General features: G+C 33.6%; 1 protein-coding gene across 1 annotated transcript in view; it reads right to left on the bottom strand.

Annotated features, from left to right (window-relative positions):
* LOC137641546 (uncharacterized) overlaps nt 1–14,927 on the bottom strand; it is a 325,186-nt gene that overhangs the window by 5,381 nt on the left and 304,878 nt on the right. The window contains 1 exon segment of the mRNA XM_068374210.1: nt 302–473. Coding sequence (XP_068230311.1) covers nt 302–473 — 172 coding nt within the window.

The raw sequence follows: 14,927 nt of genomic DNA, 5'->3' as shown, positions 1-14,927 counted from the left end.
AAACTTTGTTACAGAGAATTCGGTAAGTGTTGCCATATCGATGGCAATATATATTGAACTGAAGGCTACATGACGGGAATATCGTTACCTACTTCTATTTTCAATTGATTATTTTTCTATTTATAGCTTACTTGTAGTGTTAGTAAGTAAAGTACTTCAGGAGTTCATCATCAATAATAATAACTGTTCTCTTCATTATTATTATACTACTAATTCCTCTAACTAATACTACTGCACAAGCAACAATGATGACATTAACAATACAAAATACAATAACCTTCCTGATAGGAAGATGACTCACCTAGGCTCCACATATCGATAGGCAGGCCGTAAGGTAAGCCCAAGATGACCTCGGGCGACCTATAAAAACGACTTTGGATGTAGGTATACACTCGCTGATGGACGTAACAGGAGGATCCGAAATCTATAATGCGAATACTGCTGCTTCCTCTCTGTTTCAGTAATACATTCTCCTGAAAAAAAAGGAAAACTTTCATGAATATGGATTTTCTTAGAGCATTAAAACAACAAGAAAAAAAAAACATTACTTCTGCTACTAATAATGATAACTTGTTTCATTCTTACGTGTAAACATTGATGAGGAGTACCGTTCAGGTGTACAAAAGCCTTTATTACATTTTCTCCTTGACTCTAGCTATTGCAATTACTGTACACCGTATCTTTATTACACGACAAAGTTAGGCACGACACTGAATATTATTTCGAAATATTAATAATATTGATAATAATTATTGTTAAAATTTTTCAATTCTTATCACTATACCAAATATTTAAAGATTTACATATTAATGAACACTATATGAAAAAAAAACGATATGAATATTAGATAAATAAAACTAAAAACAGAAAAGCCCCCCCCCCCCCAAAAAAAAAGGTTATATTAATGAAAACAGTCTTTCTTTGCATCACCGGAGTAAGATCCTAAATATTAACATCAGAAACAGATGTGCCAGGGAATGTGGATATATAACCATTCAAAAAAAGAAAGGAGTTCTACAAATTGAATAAAACATTTTTTCACATGAAAATAACAGAAAATGTCCATCTAATCGGTAACTTCATCTTCATCGAATATCGAATGAAACAGTTTGTCCGTTCGAATAGATAACCAGGCAAGAAAAAAAAAAAATCTAACAGAGAACTATTAAAGGATATTAAGGAGCTGTGTCCCATTTTCAATGCTCTCATTTCTTTTTCCTTTTACGAGTAAAAGGAAAAAGTGACAGGCAAAATTAAAGACATTCCATGTAGAGTCACGTTCACAAGTGTCACCTGTCTGACACATTACAATGTAATTACCTTTGAAAGGAAAATAAATAAATAAATGAATAGGAAAAAAGATAAAAAAGGAAAAATAAATAATTAAGAAAAAATAAATATAAATAAATATAATCAAATAAGCAAACAAATTGATTGATAGAAAATAATTATAAAAATACTGAAATGAATGTGTGAATTTGTGAACTGATTATGAAAAAGTTTCGGTCAAAGTTGATCCCGATGGATCTATATATATATATAAAAAAAAAACTCAAATTCAATCATTTAAACAGGATAAACTAACCAAGGAATGAAAACATGTTTATAATTAGCCTCCTAGTACAGTATTAGTAATTGTGTATATGAAATGTTGTAATACCATTTTACGATATTATGCATTAATTATTGTCACTTTTATTCAGTTTTATTTTATCCAGGGTTATTCTATTTTTGGGGAATAATTTTTTGATCATTCATAACCTATTAGGTTTGTTATCTATAAGTATATCAATTATATTAAAAATCATCACAATAATAATAATAATAATAACAACAACAACAACAACAACAATAATAATAATAATAACAACAACAACAACAACAACAACAACAACAACACCAATAATAATAATAATAATAATAATAATAATAATAATCTCATGATATATGAGAATAAGTAAACTTTGACTTTAAATAGAATATTCTGCTTCTGCTTATGTAAGAGGACCTTAAATCGATGCTCAAACCTGACGTATATTTACGTCCTATGTTTGAACTGTCCCACTGTAGTGTTCTATTTTTGTCAACAACTGTGGGCAGAGCGTAGAAATATAGAAATGTCAACGTTCTGTTTCTTCACGGAAAACAAACAAACAAACGGAGCAGCCTCACTACTAAGAAATTGTTGAATGCTGATACCTATTAAATAATAAACAAAACATAAGTATAAAAAACCCATTTATTTTTATAAGATATTAAAAAAAGTGCAGAATTTTTCAGATTTATACCTTGGTGAGGAGCAGGGATCTCGGAATATGACGATCATTAAAAAGAAAAGCCCTCACAGATTTCTTTTTCCTTTTACGAAATTCGATAGGTTAAGATAAAGCCACACTCATTGTTCCGAATACGCTTTTCGCTGGCTTGGCATCCAGGTAAATCGATCACTACTTAAGAACCATTCTGTTCTCGTTTTTTGCTTCTTTCTTTTCGTTGGATTCATGCAAAGAGACATAGAATGTATTTAACATAATCTACATTCGCTACTTTCTCAGCATAACTAAATATTGATACCATCAATGGACTACACTGTTAGAAAAAAACCGTAATTTTAATCGGGAATTCTCCGTAAAAATATACTGTTCTTAACCGTATTTCAGTAAAATACAGACGACCGTAATTTTACCTTCCTTCGTTATTATCTTTTACTGGTTGGTGACCGTAATACCACTCCTTTACGTCAATTTATCCGTTTTTAAAACGATAAAAATCCTGGAATAAATGTTGCCAGATATTTACAGTTTTTTAAGGCAAATTTTTAACTGTGCACGTTGGCGTCGGCAATAAACTGGGATTTATTCCAATTCTTCTACCTTTTTACTAATGCTGCAGAGATAGATACAAACATGGAGACCCAAAACCCAAGACGAACTTGACTCCGAAAGAATTGGTATATTGGTCTTCACCACTCGGAAGATGGCAGACTTTCGTTAAGAAAGGCATGATTCGTGGCATGGAAAGCATAATGAACAGATTTCCAAATTATGGAAGTTAATTATATTAAAAGATTGGTGAAACCAGTTAACTCTTGAGTCTGAGACTTACAAAAAATCTTAGACTAGACTGAAATATGTAGTAAACAACGAGGGCTAGACTTTACTTGGCCACAAACTTGAAACTTTCTTTCACATCTCCGACTACTTTCCCTCATCCATATCTTATTCTCTCTTCGTTCTCTTGGACGTTTTTTCGTCCACCTTTGAGACTTTCTTTTATCGATTTCTTGAACTTCCCTTATCAATTTCTTTTAATTTCTCTCATCTACCTCTTCTCCATTCTCTCATCTATCTCGTGGAGTTTTCTTCACCCGTCTGTTGGTCTGTCTCTCATTAATCTCTTGGACTCTCATATATTTTTGTTTGGCTTTTTAGCCTCCATATCTTTAACTTTCTCTCATTCATCTCATGAAGTTCCCTCACCCATCTCTTGGACTTTCTCTCATCCATTTCTGGGACTTTCTCTCATCCATCTCTTGAGCTTTCACTCATCCATCTCTTGGACTGTCTCTCATTAATTTCTTGGACTTTCTCTCATCCCTTTCTTAGACTCTCTTTCATCTCTCACATCTTGTTAAATTTATATCATCCATTTCATGGAGTTACCATCACCCATCTCTCAGATTTTCTCTCATCCATTTCTTAGACTTTCTCTTATGTATCTCTTAAGGTCTCACTCATCCATCTCTTGGACTTTCTCTTACTGATTTCTTGGGCTTCCTCACATCCATCTTTTGAATTTTCTCTTATCCATTTCTTTGACTTTTTCTCATCCATTTTTAGGAGTTTCCCCCATCCATCCCTTGTACTTTCTCTCACACATCAATTCCAAGCGAACATTTGGAATTTCAAGAAATGCATCCGTCTCTTATCTTATGCTGCTCAACTCAAGTGAATATCCGTAAATTATTATTATTATTATTATTATTATTATTATTATTATTATTATTATTATTATTATTATTATTAGCTAAGCTGCAACCCTTTTTGCAAAAGCAGGATGCTGTAAGTCCACGGGCTCTAACAGAAAAAAATAGCCCAGTGAGGAAAGGAAATAAGGAAATAAATAAACTATAAGAGAATTTATGAACAATTAAAATAAAATAGTTCAAGAACAATAACAATATTAAAATAGATATTTTATAATTAACTATAAAAATTACTTGTGTCAGCCTATTCAACCTTAAAACATTCGCTGCAAGTTTGAACTTTTGAAGTTCCACCGATTCACCGACCTGATTAGGAAGATCATTCGACAACTGGATTCATTAACTATCACATGAATTGAACACCCGGAAACACTAGCAAATCACCCAACTCTTAAATAATCCACGTAAGATATCATTGATCTCTAACTGGAACTCAACTTATCGAACAATCAAAATTCCACGTAAGGTAACAAGGTCTCATGTTATTGTAAAGCAACTGAGATGAATAAAATAAGATGCATGTAAGACATCAGTCTTTCGTGGAAGATATTACCATCCTCGCCGGTTATTATTATTATTATTATTATTATTAGCCAAGCTACAATCCTAGTTAGAAAAGCAAGATGATATAAGCCCAAGGGCTCCAACAAGGAAAAATAGCCCAGTGAGGAAAGGAAATAAGGACATAAATAAATGATGAGAACAAATTAACAATAAACCCCTTTACAAACAGTAACAACGTCAAAACAGATATGTCATATATAAACTATAAAAAGACTTAAGTCAGTCTGTTCAACATAAAAACATTTGCTGCAACTTTGAACTTTTGAAGTTCTACTGATTCGACTACCCGATTAGGAAGATCATTACAAAACTTGGTCACAGCTGGAATAAAACATCTAGAATACTGTGTAGTTTTGAGCCTTATGATGGAGAAAGCTGGGCTATTAGAACTAACTACAGCAACATTTTTCATTTCTTTTTTTTATCTCGCTATTCTCTCCCTCTTCATCTTGAAAAAAAAAACTTGACTAACAACTCTACTACAGGTAATATACATTTTTTACCTTTGTCGTTATTTGCATCATCACGTTCCCGATTCACCTTCATTTACCTAATGTATATTCCCAGTCACGGTAAAAAGTTTCGTTGGAATGTGTACTAACCAGTGTGATTATATATATATATATGTGTGTGTGTGTGTGTGTGTGTGTGTGTGTGTATGTATGTGTGTGGTTCCATTCACCTAAGACACATATATAAAAGTGCACAGTAGGAATATGAGTCCATTAGTACATAGGAGAATTAATTTAAAATCTTCTTAGAACACACACATACAGGCTTTATACGTTTGTAAACTTTCAAGTTGCCCTGTCTGTCTGCAAATGTGTGCGAGTAAGTATGCACATGAATATCCTCGCACGCAAGTCTTACGTAGAGTAACCTCATAAACACGATATTTATGTGTCTCCTGAGAGAGAGAGAGAGAGAGAGAGAGAGAGAGAGAGAGAGAGAGAGAGACCAAGGACAAAGAAACTCTTGCTTCTAATGGATGATGAAAGTACGTAAAGCGAAGTGCAAAAAGACTCGGGCAAATGAAAAAGGAGTGCGAGTGTCCTTGCATTAAGCAGTCCACTCGTATATTTGCCGATGCAGCCCAAATTCTTGGAGTTTCACATTAGATATTGCTTTATGTGATAGCTATGTAGTATTTTTGTCTGATTTCACTCTTTAGTTATTTCTGTGATAGGGAGTAATATTAGAATGCTGTCTTGTTTCTTATTATAATAATTATCCATTTTTGAACAATGATGCCATACGTTAGATATTGTTTTATGTGATAGCTATGATGTAGTTTTTTATCAGTTTTTACTCTTGTTATTTCTGTGGTAAGTAGTAATATTAGAATGTTGTCCATTTTGGAATTATAATAATTACTTATTTTTGAACACTGATACCACAAATTTCTTGAAGAAAGAATTGTGTAATTGCTTTAATCAATTTTGAATAGATATGTTATGATGGGCTTCCTGAAAAATAAAAAGAATAAATAAAGTGTAAAATATGAAATTACTCTAAATTATCTGTATTTTCTCATTGTAAATTGGTAGTGAAATGACCACGAATATATCACTATAAAATCATATGGCGCATATTCAACAAATTTGAGGGGATTTTACTCATTTGAAATTATCAATTTATATATATATATATATATATATATATATATATATATATATATATATATATATATATATATATATATCAGTCAACCTATCAGTCTAAGCACACACACACATATATATATATATACATATAAATATATATATATATATATATATATATATATATACTTATATATGTATGCATATTTAGATATATAAATTATATATATATATATATATATATATATATATATATATATATATATATGTGTGTGTGTGTGTGTGTGTGTGTGTGTGTGTAATGTTGGTTTACTGTGAGCGACCAGACAAAAATCTCCCACCATTACCAAACACCAGACATGAAATCACACGTCTAAGGCCCTTGTCCTGCAGTGGAATAGAACGACTGCATTTGTTGGTGTTGTATATATATACGTACACACATGTATATATATATATATATATATATATATATATATATATATTGTATACATATATACATACATACATATATATGTTTGTGTGTATGTGTGTGTGTGTATGTCCGAGGATATGAACTCACAAAATGTAACGTCTAGAACCCCGCGATCTTAATGGGTTCCGCGAATCAATAGAGTTATCAATTAGTCACCCTATTGATTATCATTAATTAATGATGAAAAATTACCCCACAATCTAATGATTACAAATTTTCAATTTTAAGATTCTTTTCTCTCTTTTAGTCAAAACAGATAATTCAATTCTTTAAAGAAAAATTAATCCAACCTTAGTGATGAGATGAGAGAGAGAGAGAGAGAGAGAGAGAGAGAGAGAGAGAGAGAGAGAGAGAGAGAGTTCAAGTAAATTGGAACCAGCCTTAATGATATGAGAGAGAGAGAGAGAGAGAGAGAGAGAGAGAGAGAGAGAGAGAGTCTGGTTTGTTTGTCATGTAACATTTTGATGTAAATCTAATGCTCCTAAAATTCATTTAAAAAAGTAATACAAACATCGTGTCCATTTCTCCCAAGTGAAAATGTCTCCTGCCACAATTCTTTATTGGTATAAATCAACATCACCGCCAAGAAATGTCTTCATATTACAATAATACGTTCTTTAAGTGCACAGTCTTCTAAACCTAAATTCATTACAAAATCCATCGTTCGATCTGCATTTTTTTTTCTCTACAGAAAATCCATAAAGAAATCCTCCACCAAGGTTGAAATCTTTTGCTTCTTCGAATAAATCTAAAGCCATTATCTGAAAATTATCAGTAGGCTACTTACGGTGAAGCAAAATGCATCTTCAACGCGACTAACGCCGTTGTCTGACCCTGTGTACAATTCGGAAACATCAAAAGCAACTGCATTACAGCATCTTTTTCCTAAAGTAAAGAATACCTCAAAGAAAACATCAAACGTAACTGCATTGCAACTTTACCTACAACAAAGAATACCCCCAACACTTCCCTGCCTAAATCTAGTCACCATTAGCAGAGTCCATTTCCCCCTGTCAACACACCTAATAATTTCTTAGCTTGAGCCGCCGTACATATGTAATATCACAGTACTGAACACACACCAACTCCTGATCCTAAATGTATTTTTAAAACGATTAAAGCTCATTGTTTTTTGCTAAAATTATTAATCAGTATCAAAATCTTGACATCAGTATATCACCTGTAAATACTAAAAGCCTACCAATCATATCCAACATGATTACAGTATTCCTCTCACCTGGAATTCTATTATGAACTCAAGTTTGACAACAGTCGAACTTCCTGTTTCGCCAACACAAGTAGTGGATTCTTCTCATCGAAAATCAATAATCATACACTTCCAACATGATTTTAAAGAACAAATCCACTAAAAAAAAAAAAAAAAAAAGTGTACAGTTGGCTTTAATTCCGGTACACTAACGTCTTCTTAGCTTCGCGTGACGTGTACCGGAATTAATGAAGCCAACTGTACCTCCAACACCTTCAACACCACTAAGTTCTTTTCCTCTTGAACCAAAATACATCTCTAGAACTCTGAACGGATTACTGTATTGTACAGTATAGTCTTCTACGAACCTCCCAATGGTAATTGCGCTCACTCAACTTGAGTGGAAAACCCATTATTCACAGGGGTTTCATTTCATACTAACAACCTCGCATTAGGAAAGGAGCATGGCCTTACTTGTTATGGTTTTTGCGTGCGTGTGACAGACCTGTCACGACGAGAGAGAGAGAGAGAGAGAGAGAGAGAGAGAGAGAGAGAGAGAGAGAGAGAGAGAGAGAGAGAGAGAGAGCTAACTATTGTGTTAGGATGATTGAGAGTAAATGGGGGAGTAATTAACTCTATTAGTACTGGGAAGAGCAATTTTGACTAATGGGATTACAATTATACAGAGAGAGAGAGAGAGAGAGAGAGAGAGAGAGAGAGAGAGAGAGAGAGAGAGAGACTTAATAAATGAGAGGTAGTAGAAGAGAAATTTACTGTTGAATAAACGGTAGAATGGTAATAGGACTATCATGAAATGGACTAAATACGGAAAGCCGAGGTGAAATATAAAGAAAAAAAAATTGAATGAAAAATCAATAAAAATGTAAAACATTAGCAATACTGAAATAGCAGGGAATTTCAACAGTAAAAATGTAGCTCATCGGAAGCGAATTATGAAATTAAATACATGGACAGTTGGCTTCATTAATTCCAGTACACAAACGTCTCTTTTGCTTCCCATGAAATGTGCCGGAGTTAATGAAGACAACTGTACAATCTTGGAATGCACTAGGAACTACGAGCGGTGAACAAGGTACGTAGTAATAAACATTAATAAGGTATATAAATATGGTAGGAATACATCTATGGTTTATCTTAACGAAATAGAATGGTTGACGCATTGTAGTGACGTTTATACAAGGTTTGAAATACGAATGGGCTTACGTCAGGAAATTAGTGTGATGAGGAACGTAGTACGCAATCTATAGAATGTAGAAAGGAGCCATGAAGTGAGTGGGGCTGGTAAGTACTGAATAAAATATGTGAAATTAAGGCGCTACGAACTTTGAAAAGAGGATCTACCATAATGCAATACAATTGGTCATAGAATAAGGATTTACGGAAGGTAGGAAGGAAAATGCTACGGCTTAGAGTTTGTAGGGGATCAGAGAATACGGAGTTTTTATTTTTTATAGAAGATGTAAGGGTATAGAATACGGGCCATAGTGCGAGGTCCTGGGGCGGTCACAGAGGAAGAGCTAGAAGCGCTTGGATCGATATCGTAGCCCGAGATAGGCTGGCAAGCGACCCTCCCCCTAACCCCCTCCCTTATTTCGCCTGCTCCCCTTTCCCCGAAAAAAAAATCATTCTTCTCTTCTTCTAGTAGGGAAGAAGAGGGAGAACGAAAACAAACAAAGAGAACGATAATGAAAGCAGTCTCTGTTGCAAGGGAATCTGTAACGGTAGCAACAACAAAGATAACGGCCAGATATAACGTTGTTGATTTGCCTTTCCTTCCAAATGGAATGACATTCTTCATTTATAAAAGGCAAACGAAGTAAGAAGCAGACTGACAGGTAAATCGAGAATGTTACAAATATTTCAAATATCAATTCGATCGAAAAAGGGGTCCACAACACCGTCTTATGTCACATTCCTTAGAAAATAGAGAATTTCTATAAAAGAAAATAAAATAAATCCTATTGATCCGCCCTTTAATTCTCACAAAAGATTGCTAACAAACTGATAAGACGAACCCGTAAACTAAAATCCGTTCTTTAATTCTCGAATAAATCTGTTAAGAAACTGATAAAACCAACCAGTAAAATAGCCTCTGTATTCCATACAAAGGATAGCCGAAGATGGGCAAAACAACTTGAGCCTTTCACCTGTTCCGAGAGAGGGCAAACACATCACACCACTGCACTGGCGCCATCTTTTCGCTCCTAGGAAGCTTCATCGGAACTTCGTCTATCGCCTCCTGACTCGCTTTCGAATCACCTGTGAGACTTTTGACCTTGAAGAAAGTCAAGTATCCGGAAGGTGTCCAGAGAATATCTTCCCTGATTCGGATGCTTCTAATCATGCAGTCTTGGTTACAAACGAGAAATAATTATCAATCCTAATCTTAATTTTATTAATCCTAAATCAACGTTATTGTTTGTAAAATATCTGCTTACTTCCTCATTTAAGCGATATGATAAAGACTTCTTAATCAGTTTCATAACTAATTTATGTATGAATTTCTCCCAAGTCATAAATTTGATTTATCGAGAATTCAAGTAATTCCACTATATGCCCGATACATTCGATTTCTGTCTATCTGTTGTTCAATACCAAATTGCTTCTTTTTCCTCCGTGAACTGCAATCTCATATGGATTAGGCGCAAACACATTCCATATATTTTATCATATAGTAACCTAGGAAATTCCAACACTGTTTGAGGATGAACTTACATTGCTTGCATTTCTCAACATTTTGTCTCACACAAAATATATATTTAAGCATATACTTATATACACAACAACAACAAAAACAACAACAGGACACACAGACAGACACACACACACACACACACACACACACACATATATATATATATATATATATATATATATATATATATATATATACATAATCTATGTGAGTGTTCATGTATACTGTATATACATATATGTTTATATATGCGTTTGAATTTGCATCGACTGTCTAAGGCACAATATTTGAAACATTAGTCTCAGATGTATCTAGTTTAACCTAATGTCCATAATCACATGAAATTCGTCAAGTCATCAGGCCCATCTTCAATTTTATTCTTTGTCGCAATGCTCTTCCTCCTCCTCTTGTCATCAAACAATTATTCCACGAAAGGATGATGGATGAAAGTGATTACAGCAAGAAAATTCATTAAGGACATCCATGACCCCACCCACATTAAAAAAGTAGAATCAGAGGAACGCCAATAAAGTCCTGAGCGTTGTCTCGATTGCAACTTTGACTCAACTTTTTCCGTCCAATCAGGAAACTTGTTATCGGAGAAGAAACGTAAAAAAAAAAATCCAAGAGGAGATATAATTAAGAACACACCAGTGAGTGTACCAGACAGGAATTCGTTGAAAATGAGAACTTTCAAGATTCTTACATTTTGTGAAGCGCTAACCATATTGTTATACCAAAGGGTATGTTTAAATCTCACTTAAGAAGGAGAGTTTCTTGGAAAATTTCCCTTGTGATTTCGAGGTTTCTGGGAAAAGCGTATTCAAAGTAAAATAGGGATTTTTATTGATTAAAAGGTAATTTCGGTTGTATATAGGATAAGTGTGGCAATGGTATTCATATTTGGGGTAATGTTTATAAATATGATTGAGAGAGAGAGAGAGAGAGAGAGAGAGAGAGAGAGAGAGAGAGAGAGAGAGAGAGAGAGAGAGAGAGAGAGAGCTTTTGTAGAAAAAATACTCCATTTCTTACAGTATATAATGAAATTAAGAGTAAAGAAAAACTACAAAAATCTTCCGCGAAGTTGCCGCTCTCTATTATTAACCATAATTTTTCGTAAAATTACATATCATGTTTTTTGTGAAGACGTATAAAAAACAATGTATCCAAATTTTCATATTTTCAATAAATAAGAATTAATCCAATAGCGCATGAAGCAAGAATATAAACATGTACAGTTGGACATAGAAATTCTTGGCACACCTTGCTCTGAGGAAGTCCACCCTTTCACACCCTTAATGTGCTGTGAGTTCCTTTGTGCAGCCCCGCCCACCTCCTGTGCCACCTCTCAACTACACTATCTATTTGGCTAATCGCTGTACAGTATAGGTGGGACAAGGTACAATTCCTTACAGCGAGGTGTGTCGAGAATTCCTGTGTCCAGCTGTACTTGCTTCCATGATACATCAATCGCACTGCTTCTTTATTTTCCCAATTAAGATACAAATAACTTAAATTTCCAAATTTTCAAATCCAGAACTTTCAATAAACAAAGTTCATTGGAAAAAATATACACGACATAAAAAAGATAAAAGAAAATTGCTTTCGAAAAAGAAAATCCTCTTCTCGACACTTTTTTTTCCCGAGATTGTCATTAAAAGCTTCATAAACGGCCAAAAATACACCATATCCTTCTCTGAAGAAGGTTAAGAGGGGTAGAACCATATGCCAAGAGTGCCGGTATCAGAATATAAAAAGGCCGGAACAATGGGTGGTCTAATGGAGGTCTTTCATGTGACGGGAAAGAGAAAGATGCATATATATTTACACACACAAACACACACACAAATATATATATATATATATATATATATATATATATATATATATATATATATATATATTTGTGTGTGTAAGTGTGCAGTAACTGGGATCCATTGGTTACCTGCATCACTTCAGCATCCAGTCCCAATATCAATCCTAGCTCAGGACAAAAAAACACTGAACCCGTTTCCTCAAATATACAAGTGTCCCTGTTGATCTAATTAGAGAATTATCTATCTATCTATCTATCTCTACACTCCACTATTGTTGATACATGACTAGTTGGTATATCATTTGGCTCATGTTTGGTATATCATGAATTGGGCTGACGACCATCAATTTAACTAGGTGTTAATGACTACCAGTATCTGCTGATATCCTGGAAAATTATGTCAGACCAAGGAGAGTTACCCTTGAGACCTGATGAACAGTTTGAAAGCTGTACCCTTTGATGCCATAACTTCCAGAGGCAAAGGTGTAATTCATGTGTAATATATATGCAGGATACATATAAATATATATAGAAATTTATATATATATATATATATATATATATATATATGTATAAATATTTACATATACATATGCACACAAACATACACATATGTGTTTACATATACATAAGAATACAGTATACACTGTACAGTATATATATATATATATATATATATATATATATATGCAGTGTATGTACAATATATATATATATATATATATATATATATATGCAGTTATGTACTATATATATATATATATATATATATATATGTATATATATAAATATATATATATATATATATATATATATATATATATATACTGTATATGCAACATCACGAGAACGCGCAAGGTTTCAATAAGTAGAATTGAAAGAGGTCGCACAGCGTTTCCACCACTTGAATAGTACACCTCTTTCACTAATGAGGTCCACAACAGAGGAAGACAGGATCCACTGCACATTTCTCGATATCCTTCATAAATCATTATTATAGAGATTACTTCCTGCGAGACAGAATTCACACAAATCAGTAAGCTTATTTAAGTCTGCGTTTATTCTGGGGCAAACCAGAATTAAATGTTGGATTTTACTGAACAATATCAACGTTATTGTGTAATTTATTTTTTATCAAATCTTCAGTTAAAAGATCCTCTTCAACAATTCTGTTTTTGAAGAGTATGCTTCTAATTCAAGCCTCTCTCTCTCTCTCTCTCTCTCTCTCTCTCTCTCTCTCTCTCTCTCTTGTTGAAGGACAAGGTCAATTTTACCTCATTTTAGAGCATTGAAAATCGTTATCATCATACACTTGATATCAACCGCTTTCTATTATTATATGAGGAATGTATCCTTAAAACTAACTAATAGGACAGTAATGTATAATTTTCTCATACCTAGAATATAAAGAGATATATCTTTTTTTTTCAACGTTGATGACCGCAGTTTATACTATGGGAATCAGATTTCCAAACTCGGACTATAGACTAAAAAGGCCCTATGATAAATATAAAAATAAACTAAAGACATAAGAACAACAAATTTGCACAAAAAACATCTTATAAAATGAAGATAAAAAAACGATAACTGACACGAGAATAATCCCAGGAGAGAAACAAATTGAATTTGAATTTAAATCAATTGGGTTTCTTTAAAACGTTCAAGAAAGCAAGGGGCTCTAGAAGTTAGGACAGGAGGGTCTGGTGGAGGCAGGAAAGAGAGAGAGAGAGAGAGAGAGAGAGAGAGAGAGAGAGAGAGAGAGAGAGAGAGAGAGAGTAGGGGGTAGGTGGACGAGGAGGGGGAAAGCTTCTTGGGAATGATATATTCTCTGTCATCTTTTTTTTCTTTTACAGAGACGAACGTTAATTGTTATGAAAGAACCCCTCCCAATCAATTTGTGAAGTATGCTCACCCCCCCCCCCCCCCGGGACCTCTCTCTCTCTCTCTCTCTCTCTCTCTCTCTCTCTCTCTCTCAAGAACGTATAAAAAGACTTATAACCTTAGCATTTTTAGATATATAACTATTGCCTATTTCCGTATGATATTGAAATGACATATAAATAACGTACCAAAGGACCCTTTTCTGGCAAATAAATTACTACTAAGTACCTTTTCTATAAACCCCATCAATCAGGAGCGAACTTTTAGCTTTGCAAAAAGTAATTGAGGAACAAGGATAAATTTCTCTATCACATGGTTCACGTAAATAAGCACTTTCTTATACATATAAATAGGGAACAAAAACACACTTGCTCTGCGGAATAAATAAGCGACCAATAGGCAATGAGCTGATAAATAAATAATTCACAAATAATACCTTGTAATGGCGCAAATACCTTAGCAAAAATTTACTTGCACCATCACAAAACGTACCATTATCCACTTCCACTGAAATGCAAGTAACGTAACTTATACTAACAAAACTGACTTACCAATCAACTATTGCAATGGTATAAAAAATTAGTAAAATAACAATCACTCGTATTTCTAGACATTCATCATACTAATTATACAAAAGTATAAAGAAAAATCGCGCATTTCTTTCGCCGGAGAATAAAGCACT

This window comes from Palaemon carinicauda, chromosome 5, assembly GCF_036898095.1.
Source record: "Palaemon carinicauda isolate YSFRI2023 chromosome 5, ASM3689809v2, whole genome shotgun sequence".
Lineage (NCBI taxonomy): Eukaryota > Metazoa > Arthropoda > Malacostraca > Decapoda > Palaemonidae > Palaemon > Palaemon carinicauda.
This window is presented reverse-complemented; position numbering and strand designations above follow the sequence as displayed.